General features: G+C 36.2%; 1 protein-coding gene across 1 annotated transcript in view; it reads right to left on the bottom strand.

The window, feature by feature from the left end:
- The window catches only part of Scin (scinderin), a 75145-nt gene extending 69267 nt beyond the window's left edge, over window positions 1–5878 (bottom strand). The window contains exon 1 of the mRNA XM_076862918.2: window positions 5595–5878. Within this exon, the coding sequence (XP_076719033.1) occupies window positions 5595–5793 (199 nt within the window). The 5' untranslated portion in view covers window positions 5794–5878. The remainder of the gene's footprint in view (window positions 1–5594) is intronic.
- Window positions 5879–23449: the final 17571 nt, after the last annotated feature.

The raw sequence follows: 23449 nt of genomic DNA, 5'->3' as shown, positions 1-23449 counted from the left end.
CTAGCAAGTGTTCAGAAACAGGAATTTTGTGTATGAATTCTGCTTATAACTTCAATTGATTTTCCCTTGTGAATTCTACTTATGATTTCATTTGTTTTTTTCCTTAAACTGGTTTACTTATGTATGTTATGTTGTGTTACATTACTTTTTATATTTTGATACATTATTTATATAGTAGTAAACCTCTAAAATTTGTTCGGGGGGGAATGTGATCATTTTATAAATAAAACAGATTAAATAAAAGAGAGGTTTAAAAACTAGGTTAATATAACATTCATGATTTTTTTAAAAAAATGTATGCCATATTAGGAACAGGTGAGAACATACTCAACGTGATAAATAACACCTACAAAAGACATAAAGCTGATACAGTACTTAAAGGTGAAGACTGAATGCCTTCCTCACAAAATCAAGAACAAGGCAAGGATGTCCACTCTCACCACTCTTAGTCACAGGAAATTCTAACCACAAAATAAGGTAAGGAAAAGAACCAAAAGATATAGGAATTGGAAACGAGGAAATTTAAAAATGTCATATAGAAACAAAAGGACTGTTTACACAATAAATTCTAAGGAATCTGAAGAAGTCCTCCTGGAATAATAAGTGCATTCAGCAAGATAGAAGAATACAATGTAAGTCTAAAACAAAAGTCAGTCACATTTCTATATAGAAACAATGAAAATTAATAAACTGAAATATAAAACATAATGCCATTTACAATTAATTACTCCAAAGAAACTACAGTATGCAAACCTATTCGACAAAAATGTAGGGGAACTGTATGCTGAAAAATTTTTAAATGGTGGTTAAAAAAAATATATATCAATGAAGACCTAAACAAATGTAAAGCCATAGACTGGAAGACTTAATGTAATAAAGATGTCCATTCTCCTAGAATTAATCTACAGGCTTAATGCTATCTTCACCAAAATCACAGTAATGTTTATGATAACATATATAAACATTATAAAAGTTTTTTTGGAAGGCTGGAGTTGTGGCTCAGTGGTAGAGTACTTGCCTATTATGTGTGAGGCACTGGGTTCAATTCTCAGCACCACATATAAATAAATAAATAAAATAAAGGTTCAATAACTGGTAAAAAAAAAAAAAAAAAAAAAAAAAAAAAAACCACTTTTTTTTTTTAAAAAAAGCTTTTTAAAAAATTTCCATTTATATGGAAAGGGAGTGGCCCTGGCATACTAAAATAACCTCAACAAAGAAGCCTAAGGCAGGAGGAAGTAATTATTCATGAGGAATCACTCTACCAGGATTAAGGTCTACCATCAGCTGCAGTAATGAATACAGTATGGTATTGGTAAACAGGCTGTTGCCCCTAATAGTAACATTTTGTAAAACTAGAATGGTTTAGTTTCTATAGTATACTGAAGTATTCAGTGTATGAGTACAATACTGCACAGAATATCACAATTAAGAAATTCATGTTTATATAATCCACCAATTTTTTTATTTCCCGAGTTTTACTTGCATTCACTGATGTGTTTGATGCATTTAGCTCTACATAACTTTATCACATATGAAATTCATATAGCTGCCTCACAGTCAGGATCCCATAGAGTTCAGTTATGAAAAGATACCTCGTGCTGCCCCTTAATTACTCCATCCATCTCTTGCCTGCATCACCCCCTCCCTACTCTCTCTCTAACCTCTGTCAACAGCAAACCTAAAATTTTCTCATTTCAGAATGTTTTATACAGGGACTCATATAAGACAGAACCTTTCTGCCTTTTTTAAAAATAGCATAATTCCCTGGAGATTCATCAGAGTTGCTGTGCATATCAGTAGTTTATTCCTGCAACCTAGGTATCTGTCCACAGATGAATGGATAAAGAAAATGTGGTATGTAGACCACACATGGAGCTTGACTCAGTCATAAAGAAGAATGAAATGATGTCATTTGCAGGAAAATGGATAGAACTGGAAAACATCATGCAAAGTGAAATAAGCCAGCCTCAGAAAGTCAAGGATTGAATGTTTTCTTTCATATGAGGAATCAAGAGAGAGAGAGAGAAAGAAAGAAAGAAATACAAAAAGTGGGGAAGAATCTCACAAAAATAGAAGGGAGACAAATAGAGCAGAGACAGAGAGAGGAGAGGAGCACAGGGGAAAGTATTGAGGAATGAAAGCTACCAAATTACACTATGTCTACGGATTCTAATGAATGTACCACAATGAATCCTCTGCATATATACCCATATGTAATCATAATGCACTAATTAAAATAACAATAATAGAAGGGAGATCAGTAGATTAAAGCAAGTGGATGGTGGAGGGAGAATGGGAAGGTACTGGGAAATCAGATTGATCAGATTATGTTATGTGCATGTACAATTATGGCATAATGAATCCCACTATTATGTATAATTATAATGTTCCAACAAAAATTTTTGAAATAATTTATTCCTTTTTATTGGTATAGATATATCACAACTTGTTTAACCAATTACCTATTGAAGGTCTGGCTGATTCCAGTTTTTGGCTATTCAAATAAAATAAAGCTGCTATGGGTATTCTTTTTTTTTTTTCTTTTTGCTCTGGGCATTCATGTATAGGTTTTTGCATGAAAATAAATTTTCATCCCCCCCCCCCCCGAATAAATGCTCATGAATGCAACTGCTGGGTCATGTGGTAGTTGCTTGTTTTGTTGAGAAACTGCAAAACTCTTTTCCAGAGTGCTATACCACTTTACTTTTACCGACCCTTTTTTATTGTATAAGTTCTATGTATTGCATATTGCGATCCAATCCTTTTCATTCCCATTGCTTTGCACAAGGCCTAGCACAGACTAATTATAAGACAAGTGTATGTTACTTTGAAATATATTTAAGTGAAGTTTAAAACCGGACTTTCAATAGGTAATTGGTTAAACAAGTTGTAATATATCTATACCAATAAAAAGGAACAAGTTATTTCAAAAATTTTTTTGGTACATTATAATTATACATAATAGTGGGATTCATTATGCCATAATTGTATATGCACATAACATAATCTGACTAATCTGATCTAAGGAGAAAAGGTGAGGGTAAGTATGAGTACCACAGGTTGAAGATATGACAGGGGGCAGCTTTACCACCAAGCCTTGCTCATTGATTTGTTGTCACAAGGGACTAGACACAAAAGGTGGATGCACCTGCTAGGTCCAAAGTTGAAATGTTTAAGAAAGACTAATACAAAAAATTTGTAAGTTGCATGCAACAATTTCTTACTTTCCTTTAAGCATATAATAGTAATACAAGGTGGTACGTGAAATAATCTGATTTGCCATGGTGTTATGGAAACACTGAGAGACACCTGGAGGGATGCCCTTCCCTCTGTCCTCCATCATGTTAGGTCTCACTTCTTGCTTTCCCTTTTCTTCCTCCTACTTGACCTGTTTCTCATCGTTAACCTGTATGCCTTTTCCATCCTAGTTTGACTTTAGCTTCATTCCTTTTCCTTCCAATTGATTTCCCAATTTCCCTTAATCACACCTTCTTTTTCCCTGAACTTTCAGCTCACCCACCTGGAGCTTTCTCTTGGTTTGTCTCCCTGATCAATCCTCATGAATTTACCTGAATTTACCTTAATTTAGGTCTCAGACTGTTAGGTGGGTGCAGTTTGCTTAGTATTAGGGGAAAAGCTGCTGGAAAATTCCCTCTGACGGTCTTGTTGTGTACTTTAAGCTTTTCTACCTCCCCACAATTTTCTCTTGGCAAAAAGAGAGAGGGAAAGGGAGAAATGGCACACATGTGCACAGCAAGAACTCTGCCACAAAGCTACGTCCTCAGCCCTTTTTTTAAATTTTATTTTTGAGACAGAGTCTCACTAAATTCCCCAGGCTTGAATTTGGGATCCTTCTGCTTCAGCCTACTGAGTAGCTGATATTACAGGCATGTGCCATCACAGAGGTCTTCTATTTTGAAACTAAATGCATGACTGAGAGTTAAATCCTACAAAATGGAAGTGGTTAAGGAAGGGAATATTTGGATAAGAAAGGAATTAAAACCTTGTGCTCAAAACCCACTTGCCAACTTCTGACAAAGCCAAACTTAACTGCCATGCACAAGATGTGGAGTTCTTTTGCTTTTAATTCACCCAGATGCAAATGTGGCATTTCAGATACAGAATCATTCCAGATCCCAGAGCCAAGTTCTGGATGCAAAGACCATGGTGAGGACATCATTCATTCATGAATAAAGATTATATACCAAAGTTTCTGCATTTTCTGGTGTAAAATATAGATAGACCACTATGCAGTATAACATTATAATAGGAATAGCAACATCACAATGGGAAACCAAATGTATTTGGAACTCAGACTCAGCCTCCTCAACCACCTCAAGCAAGACTCCAACGCCCAGTGCAGTAATTAAAAGTTCAGTCTTCCTCAGTGTAGTTCTCATTTCCCTAGTGCCTGCTCCACTAGGGAAATGTTCAGAAAGTCACTTCTCATAATGTTTTCTATTTGTTTCTTAAGACATTCAGATGTTAGAAATAGAAATGTTGGCTTTCAGAGACTTACAAACATGTACATGTGTGGTTTTGTGCATTTTCCCAAGCTCAAGAGTAAACCTAAAACTAAAGAAACACAAGTTCAAGGGGGACTAGGTAGTTTTTTAAAGAAGGCAAAAAATCTCAAATAATTAGCATGTTGTTAGACAGGGTGTGCCCACTGGCACAAGACCTCACAGGGAGAGAGGCTGGATGTTTACAAGTCAAAGTAGAAGGTAGAAAAAGTAGAACACACAAGGCCCAGTGTCCTGAAAGTTTGGCATGAATGTAGCCCAAAATAATTACTATTGCTAAAGCAGCGATTCTGTTCCACACTACATCCTTGTTATAAAAGACCAATAATAAATTAATAAGAACAAAGCAGTCCATCTAAATAAACAGCCATTTAGAAGCTGTTACTTTTCATAAAGCTATATGTATTTATATAGATAATATCAGTATATTTTTTCCCCAAACATGAAGCAGTGTTGTTCAGGGAGAATCTTGATTTAAAGTGGCCCCAAAAGACTAATCCCTTCAAATAGTAAACAAATAGAAAGCTGATGCCCAAAGGCAACATACAAAAATAATTCACTTAAAAAAAAAAAAAAAAAAAAAGTCTTGCCAGCTGCTGCTGATACCTACAAACTTGCTTGACTTCATCTCCACCCTGACAGGGAAACCAGGACTGGACTTGTTGAAGGTGAGTGGGACTTGGCCAGCCTGAGTGTGCGCAGAGGCAGCGCCCCTGGGGTGTTGTGGGGTTTAAAGATTGGAAGGTGAAAGCTGGAGAAGCCCTAGGCACTAGTCCTAAAAGCCTGGAAACTGGCTTGACAAAGGACCAAGCCAGCGGGGTAAACCTACTCCTGACTTCATCTGCGCCCCGATTTGCAGTCGGCCAGGAGTTGACTTCAGCCAGGAGAGGGTGACCAGTTACAAAAGGGAGGTCCCGTGAGGGCGCGGCTAGCACTACAAGTCTCCAGGCGTTCCCAATTTGCGGTCCCCTTTGCCTCCTAGCCTGCAAACCGCAGACTTCTGCATCTGCCCCTCCCCTCCCCTCCCCGACCTGGGCGCGTTGGGGTCCCGCTGCGGACGCCCCTTACCAAGCCAGAAGTGTAGGCGGTAGGCGAAACCTCGGCTCGCCTTGGCGGTGTGCAGCACCAGGTAGGCATCCCCGACGTAGAAGTCTCCGTAAGCGCTCTGGGGCACTGGCACCAGCTCCAGCTTCTCGATTCTCCAGACCTGCAGACCCTCCTGCTTGCCCGCCCGGGCAAATTCCTGGTGGTACAACTCTTGGGCCATGGTTCCCGCAAGCGATGCTCCCAGAGGTACAGGACCTGGCCTAACCTGGAGTACGACTGAACAGAGACCTGTGGTAGGGACCCTGTTCCCCGAGGCTTTATAGGGCGCGCCCTCGAGGGAGGCGGGGCTCGGACACGGGCGGGGCTCAGTACCCTTGCGCGAGCTGCTCGGGAGATGTTGGTGGCTTCCCAGAGGGTGCGCAGCGCAGGCTGCCAATCCCACGCCCTTCACCAGGCGACAAGACGAATCGGAGTTTCAGAAATCTTGAGATTCGGAAGGAATTTATGCAAACTCCTAGAACGCCTCCTTCAAAAACCTAAATTTTCCCTAACAGCCAGTGGGAGAGACAAACGATTAAAGCTGCTTGACACCGTGCACCCCCGTTACCATGGCTCTGCAGTCTTTTCTCCTTCTCTCCTGTTAGTTCAGCGTCCCAGAATCGCCCTTAGCCACAGAAGCGGTGAGAGTGCACTAGCTCTTACAGCGTCAAGTCAGAGTTTCCCTAGGAGTAGCAGTATTCTCCACTCTTATAACAAGGCTTTCACCTGCCTTTAGGGAGTATTGGGCCACTTTGGCATTCCCACCTACCCAATTCTTAAAGCATTGATGTGTTAAAATTCCTAAGCATCCATTCCATCATTTCATTGACTTTTCTCTCCGTTTCTGATGGCCTAGGTTACTCTCTGTCTTGATCTTCCCAAAATACCATACAAAACAGCATGTCAGGTTTCTTGGAAAGGATAAAACCTGAAGAACTGGCTGTGTACTCAGGGGACAGAGCTCTGCAAATCCCCTGGAGTTTAGGAAATGTGATTAAGTTCTCTTTCCACCTGGCACCCTTGGCCAAGAAAGTTACTGGTAAAAAACAGCAGCCATCCTCCTGGGATGTTCCCAGGCAGGGCTGTTTGTGACTATAATTTTATGCTTGGCCTGCCTTTTGAATTACCTATTACCTGGCTTCAAGGTACTAATTTTCTCCTTGTTTTACTTACATTTTTTTGCTTTTAAAGCATGACAAAGCACTGTGGAGTAAAGATGGAAAATTACTCTTTGTTTTGCATTCATTTAACAGAACAATGGTATGGCAAAGGATTCTACTGTTACTTATAAAGCAAATCATTAAGTGCATAAGGGATCAGAAAACTGATTTTTATGTATGTAAATTTTCTTTGGCTATTTCCCAAATTGTCCCTAGGAGGTCCCTAATAATAACTTAACAATTAGATTTATTTCTTAATTAATTTATGTTTTAAAATATGTATTAAAAGGAAAGTGACCACAACACTTGGAGTGACCAAGAGATCTTTATTGCAGCAGTGCAAAAGAGGAGAGAGAGAGAGAAAGAGAGAAGAGGAGAGGAGAGAGTGAGAGGGAAAGTGAAAAAAGAGAAGAAAAAAAAAGCAAGAGAGAGCAAAAGCAAGAGAGGGAGACAGAGAGAACAAGAGCAAGAGAGAGGGGCCCAGCAGGAGGGAGTTTTTATAGCCCAAATCTAATGGGGTCTCTGGGTCTGCAAGCTGCCTTGTTGGCATACAGTGATTGGATCATATAGTAGTTGCTAAGGGTGTCATCTTCTGCCTTCAGGCAGGTGGGGCAGGGGTCAGATGTGGGTTTCTGTTGCACCAGACTGGTGGGGGTTGAGTGTTCAGCCTTGAGTGGGGTTGAGTGTTCAGACTTGACGCAAACAGGTGATAAAGGACCAGACAGAGGGGGGTTTGAGTGCGTGGGTTATCCTGCAGCTAACATTCGTTCAGTCTGCTCTGCAAATAACTTAGTTCAACCTGTCCTACACCTAACATGTATTACATGACTATGCTTTAAAAAATCAGTAGTACAAAATGTGTGCAATAAAAACTTTTCTGCATTTTATCCTGCCACCCATTTGCTCTTCTCAAAGGCAACTAAGCTACCAGTTTCTCACATATTTTTCAGATGTTTTTTCATCAAAAACAATATGGATAATATAGTTTTTAAATTTTAATCAGAAATGGTAGCATAAGCACTGTTTTGGATGCATGTGTGTGTGTGTGTGACACAGTACTTTTAGAACTGTTTTTACTGAGCACATGATAGTCCATCTAACAAATGTACCATAATTTATTTAGTGTAAGTTCATAAGCATTTAAATTGTGCCTTTGTTTTGCTAATACAATGTTGCAATGTGCATTTTTATAACTGAAATAAGTGCTTAGAAATGTAATTGCTAAAGTGGTTTAAATTCTTTTGATGATGGTGATAATCACCACGAAACCAATAACCATCATTTGCTAATCTTCAGCAGTGATAGGCTATGGCACAAGTTGCCTGGATTCAATTCCTGCATCCATCCTTAGTTCCTAGGCTTTCTGCATATCACTAAACAATGGCTATTTAGCCTTGAGTTCCTCATCTACAAAATGGAACTATAATAGTATCCAACTTAAAAAATTGTAATTTGGGTTTAATGAGTTGACCAAATAAAGCATTTGTGTCTGTTACATAGAAAATCTTGAGTAATTAGGAGCTCTTCTTAAGTGGTTATGACCTTCCCATTGCTTCTCTAGATCCCTTCTCCGGTCTTTGACAACTTGTGATCCTCCCTTAAGACTGACCTGAATGGCTAACACAGTAAGACTCTGATGTTCTCTACATGACAGTTCGGTCAGAGACCATATAGAGAAAGGAGATTAAGGTCAGAATATGTCCCTGTCCATTTTGTGTTACTATAACTCAATAATACAGGAAGAAAGAAAATTTATTTCTTATAGTTCTGAAGATGAGGATGTCCAAGGTCAAGGGACCTGCTTCTACCAAGGGCCTTCTTGATACATCATCCATGGCAGAAGAGAGAGGAGCAAGAATCATGGAGAGCAAGCAAGAGATAGAACTTGCAGCCTCAAGCCCTTTTACCAGCATTAATTCATTCACAAGGACAGAGCCTTCTGGCCTAATCACATCTCAAATTTCCCACCTAATGCTGCATAGGAGATTAGGTTTCCAACACATGCTTCTTATGGGGTACATTCAAATCAGAACAGAGTATTTATTTCCTTACTTCCTCCACCAAAATTTACTCTTCCTTTTCTTCTTCTCCTTCCTCTCCTTCCTTCTCCTTCCTTCTCCTTTCCTTTCTCCTTCTTGTTCTTCTTCTAGGGATTGAACCCAGGGGCTCTCTACCACTGAGCCATACCCCCAGCCTTTTTTCTTTTAAGACAGGGTCTCACTAAGTTGTGGGAGGCTGACCTAGAATTTGTGATCCTCCTGCCATGTCGCTGGGATTACAGACATGAACCATCTTGCCAGCTCACTATTTCTAGGCAAACAATTATATGTGACTTTTTCTCTTCCTTTGGCTGATAGTAATTATCTCATGTGCTCCCTTTTGGTTTTTCTTTTCTCTGTATACATTTAGCTTCTTTAAAGAACAAAAACAAAACAAACTCCAGGAATTTTCCTATTTTTTACACATTGTCTGTTAATAGGTTGATAAGCTTTATTAGCTACATTTTTTTTCTGCTAACCCAAACTATGAGTGATGGGTATAATAAGCTTCTTTACACAGATGAGGAAACTGAGGCTTTCAAATTGTCACAGGTTACCCAGCTGAATAACCAAAGACAAATTCAAACCCACTCTCAAATTCCAAGATGTTTGCTCTTTACAAAAACTTATTCTCAGCTGGGCATGGTAGCTTATGCCTGTAATTCCAGTGGCTCAGGAAGCTGAAGCAGGAGGATCGCAAGTTCAAGGCCAGCCTCAGCAACTTAGCAAGGCCCTAAGAAACTTAACAAGATCCTGTCTCAAATTTACAAAATTTTAAAGAGGTCTATGGTTGTGGCTTAGTGGTAAAGTGCCCCTGGGTTCCATCCCTGGTACCAAAAACAAACAAAAATCTTTACTCTCTCAATCCATGTTGTTTGGCCAAGCTTTCTTCACTTAAGTGAACTTCATACTTTCATTTTCTTCCAACTAGTAGTTAGAGAAGCTTCTGTTCTAGTGTGTCCCATGCAGCACTAAGAAATTTTGTTTTATCTGTGTCACTGAGCTGTTCTGTCTTGGTTTTCTTATCTGTGGAGTGAAATCATTTGTTCTCTTCCTCTTTAGGGGAAAAAAATATAAGAACTGATGCTCTAGATTAAAGATAATTTAAAAATCAGATTTATCATTTAAATTCAGCTTCATTTTAGTGAAATTTTTTTTTCTAAAAAAATGAGAAGGAACTTTGGCATAGGTGAAAGTAAAATTCTTTCTCCATAGGGCTGGGACTAGGGCAGGGCCAGTGAGACACGTGCTTGGGAGGCAAAATTTAAGAAGGCAAGCATACCAAAATACCCCTCCGCAATCAATAAATACCATTTCAAAGCATTATTTTTAAAATCAATTTTAATGCAAAAAGCAATGATAAAAATGACATTTCAATTAAAGGTAGCATTGTTGCCAGGGCCATATTAGAGTCTGAGGAAAAGAAAATACATTGATCCTGACTTGACTTAACATTTTTTTTTATAAACATAGCATTGACATACTATTCATCTGGATCACTGTTTTTTGTTTTTCCATCCCTCACATTCTGTACCCAAGGCAAGTGCCTTACTTTCCTGACCCTGGTCCTGTCCTGGCTACCTGAACTCCAGACTCAAACTTCCAACTTCCTGCTAGATGTAACTACTGAATCCATCTTGCCAAAGTCAAGTTCATCATTTCCTCCAAACCACTTCTCTTTAAAAAAAAAAAAAAAAAAAAAAACTTCATTAGTAGCATCATTTAATCTTGACCCATCACTCTGACTTTATCTTCACATTTGATCCACAGGGCTCTCCAAAATCCCCTGAGGATTGCAATTTCTGAGGTCCATCCCTGGTTGCCCTCTCTTTTACTTCCACCCTAGATTCCCATCTTCAACAAACATGCCATGATAGTGTAGTTTAATTTACAGCAAGGCTTTGATCTATATTAAATCTTTGATCTTTCATTCTTCATCTGATTGAGTTTAGGCAAATTACTTAACATTGTACCTCAGTTTTCTCATCTGTAGAACATGAATGTTGGTAGGAATTATTTTATATGGTTGTCAAGAGGGTTCAATGGATGAATATATAAAACTTGGAACAGTACTAACACATTGTATGGAGCAGTAAACTGAACTAAGAATGATTAAATTAACTTCTCTTAATCTAATTCTATAAGAATAATGTTTCCAGAATCTAGTTTGGATAGATTTCCTACCCCATACTCATCCCTCCAAAAAAATTCCTCCAGCCCGACATAGTGGCATATACCTACAGTCCCAGCAATTCAAGAGGCGGAGGCAAGAGGATTGCAATTTGGGGGCTATCCTTGGCAACTTAGCAAGGCTCTAAGCAATTTAGCAAGACCTTGTCTCAAAATAAAAAATTAAAAGGGCTGGGGATGTGGCTCAGTGGTAAAGTGCCCCTATATTAAATTCTTGGTATCAAAAAAAAAAAAAAATTCCTGCAAATCAGATGCCAATTTTCTTTCCATGCCTTTATTCTTCTCTCCACTTCATGTTATTGCTATTCTTTCATATCTATTGAAACTTTCCTTCTTCTTTACACCTAATCATCATGATCTCCTTTGAGCAAGTAAATTTCATCATCCTCTGCACTTCCAACACTTTTTTTTTTCTTCAAGTCAAACTGTATCCAACTTTATTAAAGATACTTTTTATAAATAATCATGGTATTTTAGGCTGGACATGAGCAAACACTCATTAATAGTATACAGCAACTTTCAAACTCCCTATTTAAATGGACTACCAAAATCAGAAAGCCACTCTAAAAACCAATAAAGTCTTCATTTGATACTCTGAACAGGGAAAGTTCAGAGTGAAGGTTGACATTTCACATTTAGCCTGTTGTTTAACAACTTTTCATAAGCTGACCCTGACTTTCAGGAAATGGAATGAAAATGGCAAAATTATTATTCTGAAGATCCACAGTCTAGAAAAGGTACTGCTGCTCCTCTGAGGGACACTGTTTCAAATGATGTCACTAGAATGTCCAGATTGCCTGACACATTGGTAAAACCAATTGTTGGGAGTCAGGTCCCACCAGGTCTGAATTTAAGGAGTTAAATCTCTATCAATGGCTGAGACAGAGAGGAGGACATAAAGATGAATTTGAGTTTTTCCATACCACAAGGTGTTTTTGCCAAGGTGGCCATGTGTGCCAACAAGCCAAGAGGAAGTCTCTCAAAACTAGCAGGGAAAGGTATTCTCCCCCCACAACAATCTAGCTTTGGATACATTCTACTAGTGATATATGTTCCTTCCCCAAAAAACAACAATGAAGTGTTCTGTGCTAACAGCATAGCTTAAAAAAAAAAAAAAAAAGTAAAACAAAATTCTGCATTTTTATAAAACTTGGTGGAAAAAAAAATAGATCTTTTTAAGCTTGGGCTCAGGCTCTGGAGGAGCAGGTTTAGCAGATAACCTTGCAGATCTTCTCTGTGATTCATCCTTCACCTTGGCTTTATCTCCTTAGCATCTCCTTCAGCCTTTCTGTTGGGCAGACAGCAGTGGTTGGACACAGGTATAGGGATACGGTAGCGCTTGGTTTTGGTGCATTCTAGGAAATCATAGTTTTCTCTCACGAGGTTGTAAGCTCATTCACTTAGAGACTTATTGTGGGGCCTGCGAGTTGGAAAGCAGCCTACATTGCATATGTGAGGGGCTCTCAGGGTTCAGCACACTAAATCCGGATATTGTGGTCTAGCATACTAGCCACGCTGGGCCCCATCACCACGGAAACCTGGCCACCCTCAGGTGCACAGCATGTTCCTTTTCCTTCTGTTTTTCTGCCAGTGACCTTTTAGCCCATTGGTCTCCATTCATAAGTGTGTTGCTAGCTCACTGGATTATTACAACCCTCAGATGACTCTGCCCAGTAACCAACTATTCATAAAAGCTTGCCTATGCATTAATTAGGCAGATAGGGTTCTCTGAAACTGGTCTCCAGAGGTCTCTTTTCGACTCCATTGCTACACCCTCCTCACCTGTGCAGTGGGCTTCCTTGGGCTGGACAGAGTGAGCCCACAACTTACTACAGTAATACATGTTGAATATGCATGATCAGATTGTCAGTTTGGGATTAAGTTACATTTTTTCTTTTAGCAATTTACCAATCCTCTTAGTCCAGGAAGAAATAGCCAATATGAACAAGTCTTTTCCCAAAAGTCGGGAGGATTGAGGCATGGGACCTATAGTTGAATTCAAGATCTGTGTTGTAGACTATTAATGTTCAAGAAAAATATTTTGTAGTTTAATCCTTGAAAAAAAAACAATGACAAATAATATGATTGATTATTTGTGCAATTCATTAAAATAAGTTGGTAAAAACAACAATTGGTTTCAAGTGATCTTCATTCCTCAAGTCATAGAATCTCAGAATTAAGAACCATCTTATTTTATTTCTACCAATACATCATAACCCCAGAATTATTGCAAATGAACATTTATGAAAGACAAGAAGTATACCTTTCTTTTTTTCCAGGCAAGGGAAATCCTTCCAATGTGCTATTTACTTTCCTTTGATTATAAGTAATACAAAATATAATTTAAAATACATTTATTTTACTGGTAATCCTGCTAAATTGCAATAATTTATGTTTAATTTACCAAATGATCTGTGAGCATAAGCACAAAACCTGGAATCAGAAGACTTGAGCATTGTCAGCGCCCTGGGCACACAATCAATAAACATGGTTAATCATCAGCAAGAGCCCTGAGCCACAGTTCCTATGAAAGCTTGGTGATTAGAACAAAATTGCACTCTAGGGAAGTGTATTTTCATCCAGTCAGCCCAGGGAAGACCAGAATTCTTTTTTTGATTCACCTATTTTTTTTTTTAAAGTTTCAATCAGGACCTTGAATATTCCCCTTTATGAATGAATTATTTTAACATTTTACATAAGACTATGAGTAGAAAGGCATAGTTCATGGTTCAGTAGTAAAGTGAACGTTTTATTACTCTTTAATGTTTGCTGTTGAAATAAATATATATGTGTGTGTATATATACATATATATGTATGCATATATATTTGCATATATAAATTTGTATATATAAATATATATGTATGTATTTGTTGATCTGGCATTTCCCTTTTAACGGTATCCTGTATTATTGTTACTACACAGGCAATTGAAAACCCCTGTAAGATAACTGTAAGAAGACATCATCATTTCTCTAGAAGTTTAGATGTTGGAAAGTGCTTTTAACCACAATAAAGATTGAAAAGCATAGTCTTGGGAGATTGATAATCTAAAATTATAACTTTAGCTTAAGCTCAAGTTGTAAATGGAGATCCGAGTTTAAAAATATAAAATTTAGGGCTGGGGATGTGGCTCAAGTGGTAACACGCTAACCTGGCATGGGCGGGGTGCTAGGTTCGATCCTCAGCACCACATAAAATAAAATAAAAATGTTGTGTCCACCAAAAACTGGAAAAAAATTAAATATTAAAAAATTCTCTCTTTCTCTAATATATATATATATATATATATATATATATATATATATATATATATATATATATAAAATTTAGACTAAATTACCTTGAGAGTGTAGCATTTTTTCCCTTTGTCTGACATTTCTAACATCTATTTACTAATAATTACAATTAATCTTTTATTCAGTTTTGTTTGTTTATAGCCCTGGCTTTACCAGCTAAAGAGAAGCAACTCCATATTTTCAAGGAATATGTCAGCAACATGTGAATGTTAGAACTGTGTGACATGGACCTATAGAAGTCACACATGACCAAATTATCATTTTTTAAATTTTTTTTAGTTGTCAATGAACCTTTACTTGTTGTTTGTTTATATGTAGTGCAGAGAATCAAACCCAGTGCCTCACACATGCTAGACAAGCCTTCTACCACTGAGGTACAACCCCAGCCTCCCAAATTATCATTTTTTTTTTTTTGTGAAGATACTTACAAAAATAAGGTTAGTTAATTAACCTAAATCAAAGGGAAGGTTTTTATTTTTTTTTTTTTAAAGTTGAGGCTTGATGGTTTCCTTCTACTACTCAGGAATCATTTCTATTAGCCAGTCCTTATTTGAGTCCACATCCCCTTGCACATGTTTCAATTGAGCAATTTGACTGGTATTGCTTTTACTCTGAGCTTCCCCTTATCTCGGTATTTTGAGGCTTCCCTGAAATCACAGACTTCTCTGAACTATTCCAATTAACTGAAGGATTTTTTAGTATATTTTATTTCACATATTTCAGAAAACACTGTATTTTGAAGCTGGCAAAAGGAACAACATCACCTTTGTGTCTTCTCATTACCTTTCCTAAAATGCCAAGGATTAAAAATAACCGCTCAACAACTCTCCCCTGGATTCCTGATTGTCACATTTCCACTTGAGGCCCACCTAGAAAGATGGGGAGCAATTTACTTCATCAAAGAAGTCTGGGACACTGAGACACTTGAGATAGCTTTTAAAGATGAATCAGAATTATTTTTATTTTTTCCACTATTTTTTATTTTAATAGTTTTTGTTGTTGTTGTTGTTGTTTTGGTACCAGGGGTTGAACCCAAGGGGCTTAACCCTTTTGTTTTTCATTTTGAAATAGAGTCTCCTTAATTTTCTCAGGCAAACTTTGAACTTGTGATCCTCCTGCCTCAGCCTCCTGGGCTGCTGGGATTATAGGCATGTGGCACCACACCTTGCTTATTGTGCATTTTTCTGATTAAAGTAATTACATGAGCTGGGGTTGTAGTTCAGTGGTAGAGCACTTGCTTAGCATGTGTGAGGCACTGGGTTTGATCCTCAGCACCACATAAAAATAAATAAAATAAAGGTATTTTGTTCTTTTACAAAAAAAATAAAAATAATTACACGTTTATAGAAGATAATTTTGAAATTACTAAATATAAGCTAGATTAAAATACTCCCTAATCATACAATGTATGGACCCTCTCTGATACCATTTTAAACAATACTAAGATCACAATATGATATTTTGATTTGCAATTTTATCACCTTTAATACACATATCTTTTCTTTGGTTTAATGAGGCTAAAAACAATGTAGAATTTCCAGAAAAAGCTATTTTTTTCTTTTAAAAACTCTGATTGTTGGGTATAAACAATTTCATGTCATTTTAGAGTGAAAGTATGATTTAACTTTTTAAAATTTTGAAATTATAAATGAATTATACTTATTCATAATCATGTTATTTCTGCTCTCTATATTCATGAGCATTGTATCATTTAGGAAGTGAAAGCACATCTTCATCAAATGGACTTCAAATTCCGTCCCAAAGAGGCTATAATATTTTAAAATTTGATGCATTATTTTAAAATTTTTAATTTTTGAGGTGGTGCAGACATAGCCATACATTATCTGTCTATCTGTCTTTCTTTTTTCCTCCATTCATCAACTCTCACTGTGTCTGTGGAGTTAGGAGCACTATCATCAGTTCCCTGCTCTACCAATTCCAACTGTGTAACCTGCATGGAGTCACTCTGCAACTAAATTTTCTCATCTTTAAAATGGAGTATCTAGCATAAAAAAGACACATAGACCAATGGTACAGAACAGAAGACATAGCCAGAAACATACATTAGAGAAAAGCCAGCCTTTTTAACAAATGTTGCTGGAACAACTGATTATCTCTTTGTAGAAGAATGAAACTAGACCCTTATCTCTCTCCCTGCACAAAAATCAACTCATAATGGATCAAAGACCTAGGAATTAGAACAGAAACTATGCAACTCCTAGAAGAAAATGAAGGGTCAACAACACTCCAGCACATAAGCACAGGCAATGACTTTCTCAATAGGACTCCTAAAGCTCAGGAAATAATGTTAAAGGATTCATAAATGAAATGGCATCCTATTTAAAAGCTTCTGTACATCAAAGGAAATAATTAGTAATGTAAAGCGGGAACTCACAGAGGGAGTATTTGCTTGCTACTCTTTTGACAGAGGATTAATATATGAAATATATAAAGAACTAAAAAAAATTACACCAAAAAATCAAATAACCCAATTAATAAATGGGCAAATGGGCAGACAAATCTCAGAAGAAATGCAAATGGCCAACAAACATAGGAAAAAATGTTCAACATCATTAGCAATTAGGAAAATGCAAATCAAAACTACACTGAGATTTCATCTCACACCAGTCAGAATGGCAGTCATCAAGAATACCATTATAAATGTTGAAGAGAGTGTAGAAAAAAAGGAACACATTTGCAATTTTGGAGAGACTGCAAATTAGGAAGACAACTATGGAAATAAGTATGGAGATCCCTCAAAAGACTCTCCATGGAACCACCATATAACCCAGCTACACCACTCCTCAGTATTTATCCTCAAGAATTAAAAGTCATCATAGTACGTGGATACATGCATACCCATGTTTATAACAGCATGATTCACTATGACCAAACCATGGAACCAGCCTAGGTGTCCATCAAAGGATGAATGGATAAAGAAAATGTGGCATATATATACAATGGAGTTTTATTCAGCCATAAAGAAAAATGAAATTATGTCATTGCAGGACAATGGATGGAACAGAGACCATTATGTTAAATGAAGTAAGTCAAACTCAGAAGGTGAAGGGTTGTGTGTTTTCTCTCATCTGCAGAAGTTAGAGAGGAAAATAAAAAGAAAGACAGGGAAAGATCTCATGAAAATCAAAGGGAGATCAGTAGAGGAAAGGGACCAAGGGGTGAGAGGGGAGGAGAAAGGGAAGAAGTTTTGGGGATTGGTTTTGGCCAAATTATATTGTTATATTGTCTGCATGTATGAATATATAACAACAAATCTTATCATTATATACAACTACAATGCATCAGTTGAAATGTGGAGAAACATATTAAATAAATGAAAAATAATGACTTTGTATCCCTTGTATTAATATACCACTTCTGTATTAATATATTTATAGTGTTTTCCAAATGCATCAATTTGAATAAAATGTCAAAAAACAATCTTCCATGTATACTATTCTTTTAAATGCATAATTCTATTTCTACAAAGTAGATTTCTAAAAGTTGAATTACTGGGCCAAGTGACTTATGCATTTTTTAAAATTTTAACATATTATCAAGTTATATTCTCTGAGTCAGTATATAAAAGTGACCATTTTCCCATATTTGAGCATTAAATTCTAAAAATATTTCCTTTAAAACATTGTCAGTCTGATGCATAATAACTGTATTGCATCTTTGAAGAGTTGTATTTCTCTGATTATTAGTGAAATTGAGCATCTTTCTTCTGGGAATTTTATATCATATCATTTGTACCTATCTACTAAAGTACATATTTTTATTTTATGTGAAGAATATTAATTTTTTCTTTCAGGAGTGTTGCAAATATATCATTTCTTTTTTGTTTTCTCCAGAGGAATGTCTTCCTACTCTGATATTCAATAACATTCCTATATGCTGTATTATAAAAATTTTGGAGCTTTGTATTTTTCTTTAGATTTTTACACTACCTGAAATCTACATTTTTGTTATCATGTAATGTAGTAATGTAAATTTTGTCCAAATTAAAAATTGTATTTCTCAATATAAGTTCTTAAATAACACATGTATATGTATTGATTTAGAATATCATATTTTCACACATAAAATTCTTATTTCTTAACTTAACTTAGTTACTCATTGATTATATTTATTTTTCTATAGCTTGCTTTTATCACACTCTTTGTTTTCTTGTAATTTGAGCTATGACAGATCTTTACTACTTTTTCCCAAAAATTTCTTATCAATGCTTACATATTTTTTCTATATGAAATAATGAATAAATTTTACATTAAATTTTAACATTAATTTAATCTACCCTTCTAAGTACATAGTATAATGTTCACATTTAAACATGTCTTCGTAGATAGCAATAAATAATATTTCAGAATTTTTAAAGTTGTTATTCTTAAACCTTTTATAATCGAGTATAACATATATATTTTTTTAACCTAGTAAATGTCAGCAAATTTAAAATTCAAGATAAAGTAGATATAGTTCTAGGAAATGTGAAGTGCCAAAATGACATAAAAATACAAAATCTGAAAAGAGCAATCAATATATGTTAAGTAAACAACATTGTTTTAAAAGCAAAAAGTTTTCTTCCATAAAGTACCAGGCTCAAAAAATTTTACATGGGTCTCACCACATTTATTTCCATTGTCTACTAGTTGACATAGAAAAAGAGAAAAGATGCTAAAACCATTTCTAAACAGAAATCAACTATTATAATTACACATTCCAATAAAGCCAAATTAAGAAAATATAATTATGGGTTTATTTTCATTTATGGATATTAACACCAATATCATAAAATTTTATTCAAGTAAAAAATGTATTTGGTTAAAAGAAAAAAAAATAAGATTATACCAGCAAAGTAGAAAATATTGTTCAACATTCTTAGAAAACTACTTAGAAGGGAAATTTCATAATTAAATGCCATAATAAATTACATTTAAAAAACTTATCAAATAGAAAAACTTCAGCATTTCATTCAAGGTTGTTTCAAAAAAAAGCAATAGAAAATCCATGACTTCATTCCTATCCAAAAAAGTACATTAGTCTCAGACAATGCAAAAAAACAGGAAAAGAAAAAAAGAGAGTTGAGGATTTGCTAGAAATAATCAAAATTATTTATTTGTAGATAATATTCATGTAGATAAAAAATCAAATAAGAGAACCTATTGGCAAATGAAGAGAAAAAAAAGAAATTAAAGGAAAGTTCAACAAGACTATAAAATGGAATTAGAGTTATGTAAGGGAAAATTAACACACATTCAAAAGGGTCCAAAAAAACTTAAAACATTTTTAAAAATCTAAAACAATTCAATGTCACCAGGAGCTAAGAATAGAAAGATTTCTTAAACAAAACCCCCCAAAAAAGCATAAATTGCAACAGAGAAAACTGATAGATTTGACTTTATCACACTAAAGTAGTTTTGAAGTCAATCGCCTATCCCAAAGGAGCAGAGCAGCGGCCCAGGTCAACTGGAGTGCAAGTGGCAACATGGGCTGAGGCAAGCCAAGGTGTATCAACCTGTAGCACCACAGCAGCCTGGCCTGGGCCCCAAGTTCACAAAATACTGCAGCACTGAACCCCAAGCACCCACAGTCAACTGATGTGAACCTCCTGCTTCCCTCCAAGTGGTAGGAAAATGGAAGTAGGGAGACCTGATTGGAGATTAGCATAAATTTGAACAAATAGCATTGGTACTTTTCCAAATCCTAATTAACATAAATTTGGACCAATAGCATTGACCAAGTGCTATACAAACCCCTAGACTAGCACCCTCAATTGACAATCCCTGTTGGTCCCTTCTTGCCCTATAGGAACTGTCTCCTTTCTTCCCACATGAATAAATACTACTCTTTTGTACTCACTCTTCTTCATCTATGGATTTCAGTCTTCAAATTCACAATATAAGAATCCAGATAGAAAAAAATTGGCAATGAGCTTCAGAGGTCTGTAGCAACATTGGAGGACACAGTCTGCCATTAAGAGCTGCAACACACCCCTCAATGCTAGAGATGAATCAGTGTTGCCAGCTGTTGCCAACAGGCATGCCCTATCTAAGACTGCAACAGGGTTTGTCAGCTGCAGATGGCTGCAACTTACACAGACCCCACCCACCAGGAGAGGCAGAGAAACTCCAATTTCATTTTCACAGATGTACATGTAAAATATATTCAATTTTTATAAACAATTAACCATAATAAATGTATACAAACAAAAGGAAATCAGCAAGAAACCCAATGGCAAGGTAATTTACAGGTATGGAATAACCTGAATGGTTCCTAAGTATGTTATAGGTATTCAATTATTACTAATTGGAGGAAGCACATAACAGTCAATATATGAGGGCTTACTATGGGCAGGCATCATTCTGATTTCTTTTAAAATATAGGTGTTTTGATCCTTACAGTTACTCTGTCATCTAGATAGCATCTTCTTTTTTGAACTAGGACACAGGAAGCAAGCAAGGGTCTCAGCAATTCAGCAAGACTCTGTCTTAAAATAAAAAATAAGAAGGACTGGGGAGGTGGTTCAATTGAACTCCCTGGGTTCAATTCCTAGTACCAAAAAAAAAAAAAGAAGAAGAAGAAGAAGAAGAAAAAGAAAGGAAGGAAGGAATGGAAGGAGGAAAAAAGAAAGCTACAACAGTATTGAATGGTAGACTTATTTAAACAATTAGAATCCAAGTAAAATTGCTTTGAGCCCAGGCACCAAACCACTACAACTCAACTGCTTCTATAGTTAACTGATAACTATAATATAGTTATATAACAGAAGCTGGCAAGGTTGTGGAAAAAATGAGAAACCTCATATAATATTGATAGGGGCAGCTCTAACATGATGTAGCTATTTGGAAAATAATTTGGCCACATTTAGTAAACACTCTAGGTACATATTCTGTGCTCCCAAATTCCACTTAGGTATGTATATTCCAGGGTGTCTCCTCTCAGGTGCAACAGGAGGCATAGACAATGAATCCACCCAGAGCATATTGTGGTAGAAAGAAGTGGAATCAGAGATTAAATTTCGGTAAAAGTATAATGTCTAACTAAAATGTGATACGTGGATATCCATGAGAATAATAACATAGTGTCAGAGGCAATGCACAGCCTGGAAGGAATGGCAAGGTAGGCAGATTTCAAAACTATAAAGGTAAATAACAGAAGGAAAATGCAGTGCCACATACACAATTAAAAGCATGCTATTTTATGGTGTTCATATTTTTCAAATGGCCTTGAAACACATGGAATGCAGCCTGGAAGAGTGTATGCTGAATGCCTGTGAGTCAGCGTGTGGTGGAGAACAGAAGGGGATTGATGATGGAGGAATCAATGAGAACAGCCAGGCAATTAAAAACTGTGGAAAAGGAACACAAGTGGGTCATCAGTCAGTTGTGAAGCAAGGAGTACCACCAACTCAGCTCAACACATCTGAGATCCACAATCCCTGTGAAAAACAAATTAAAATAGCAAAAATTAAAAATGTTATTCTATATTTAAATGATTTTTTGAATGTTGATATATCAATATATAAAATTCAGAACTGTTACAATAAAATGTTATTTAGGGACTTAGAGAAATCTTGAACTAAAATCTTGTACTAAAGATTAGTGCAAAAAAATAATACTAAGAATAGTATTTAGTACTAAAGAATAGTACAAGAAGAATTATCGGAGATGAACATAATGGTTCCAATCCCATTTTTTCCTGTGTATAATTTTAGCTTGTGTGACAAAAGGAAAAATATAATCCAGGAAGTGTCTCACATGAACTGTGAAATCTAGGTTACTCATTTACTATTTTATTACCGTCTGGTAAGAATGTGGAGAAAAATACTTGTTCCTATGGACCTGTAATCCTGTAGCCTTATAGACCATCATTATAAAAAAGTGATTATAATTTTTAAGGATAATGCAATTTATATCGCATCTATTTTGGCCTTTCTTATATCCAATTTCAAAGTTTTTAGTAACCCTTTGAAGCATATTTACTTATTGAATTAAGTAAACACCAAAGAAGTGAACAGCCTGTTCAGTACTTAAAAAGAAGGCAGTCAAATGTGTTCTGTCTGATGGTCTTCATTGCTCTCCTCCTGCCCTGACAGTCTTTTGTTTTGTTTTGTTTTGTTTTGTTTTCTTGTGGTGCTGGGTCTTGTGCATGTGAGGCAAGCACTCTACCAACTGAGCTATATTCCCAATCCCTGCCCTGATAGTCTTTATTATGTGATTTTAATATTCAACTATTTAAAACAATAACAATGCAAAACTACAACATAAATATTCCTTAAAATTCAGAGGTAAAAAAAAAAGATGAAAGCATCTTGTTCTCACTTAAAGTAAAATATTTATGAATAAAAAGACACAATGTCTGGGATTTACTTTGAAGTCCTCCAGAAATAAAGAAGGGAAGGGATAGGTGAAATAGAATAGCCCAAGTGATGCTAATTGTTATGTTGAGTAACTGGCATATAGGGGTTAAAAAATTCTTAGGTCAACTTTTGTATGTGTTTAAAATTAAAAATAGATTATCTTTTAATCAGGGATGTGATGGCACATACCTGTAATCCCAGCATCTTGAGATGCTGAGGCAGGAGAATTAAAGTTGGAAGGCAGCCTAGCAATTTAGTGAGACCCTAAGCAACTTAGTGAGGGCCTGTCTCAAAACAAAAATAAAATAAAATAAAAGGGCTGGGTATGTTCCTCAGTGGTTAAGCACCCTAGGTTCAATCCCTGGTACCAAAAAATAATAGTCATACAAATTTTCTTTTAAAAAGGATACACTTGGACATTGCATGCCTTTAAAAATCATTTAGCTACAATCGCCTTGTAAAATAACTATGAAATGAGTAAAGTTCTCAGAGCTGTATGGTCAAGTACATTTGTAGGACATGACGTCAGTCCACTAGGCCAGCTGAGCTCTGGACTGACATTTGTATCCATTTTCCAAAATAAGAGGCAGGTATAGGCTACTTTTCCTTGTGTGTGGTATCACTTGTAACTTTTCTTCCTATTTGAATAGCTCTTGTCCACAGAAGCTATTTTCCCTCTCATCAATCAACTTAAGACTAAATTAGCAAATAGTATTTACTTCAATCAAATAACTTAGTGAAGAAAGTGAAAGATTTTTTTCTTTTTTGCATTTTCCCCAAAGATAGCACAGA

This window comes from Callospermophilus lateralis, chromosome 1 (genome assembly GCF_048772815.1).
Source record: "Callospermophilus lateralis isolate mCalLat2 chromosome 1, mCalLat2.hap1, whole genome shotgun sequence".
In the NCBI taxonomy this organism is placed as follows: Eukaryota; Metazoa; Chordata; class Mammalia; order Rodentia; family Sciuridae; genus Callospermophilus; species Callospermophilus lateralis.
The sequence above is the reverse complement of the archived record's forward strand: the minus strand, read 5'-3'. Positions and strand labels throughout refer to the sequence as shown.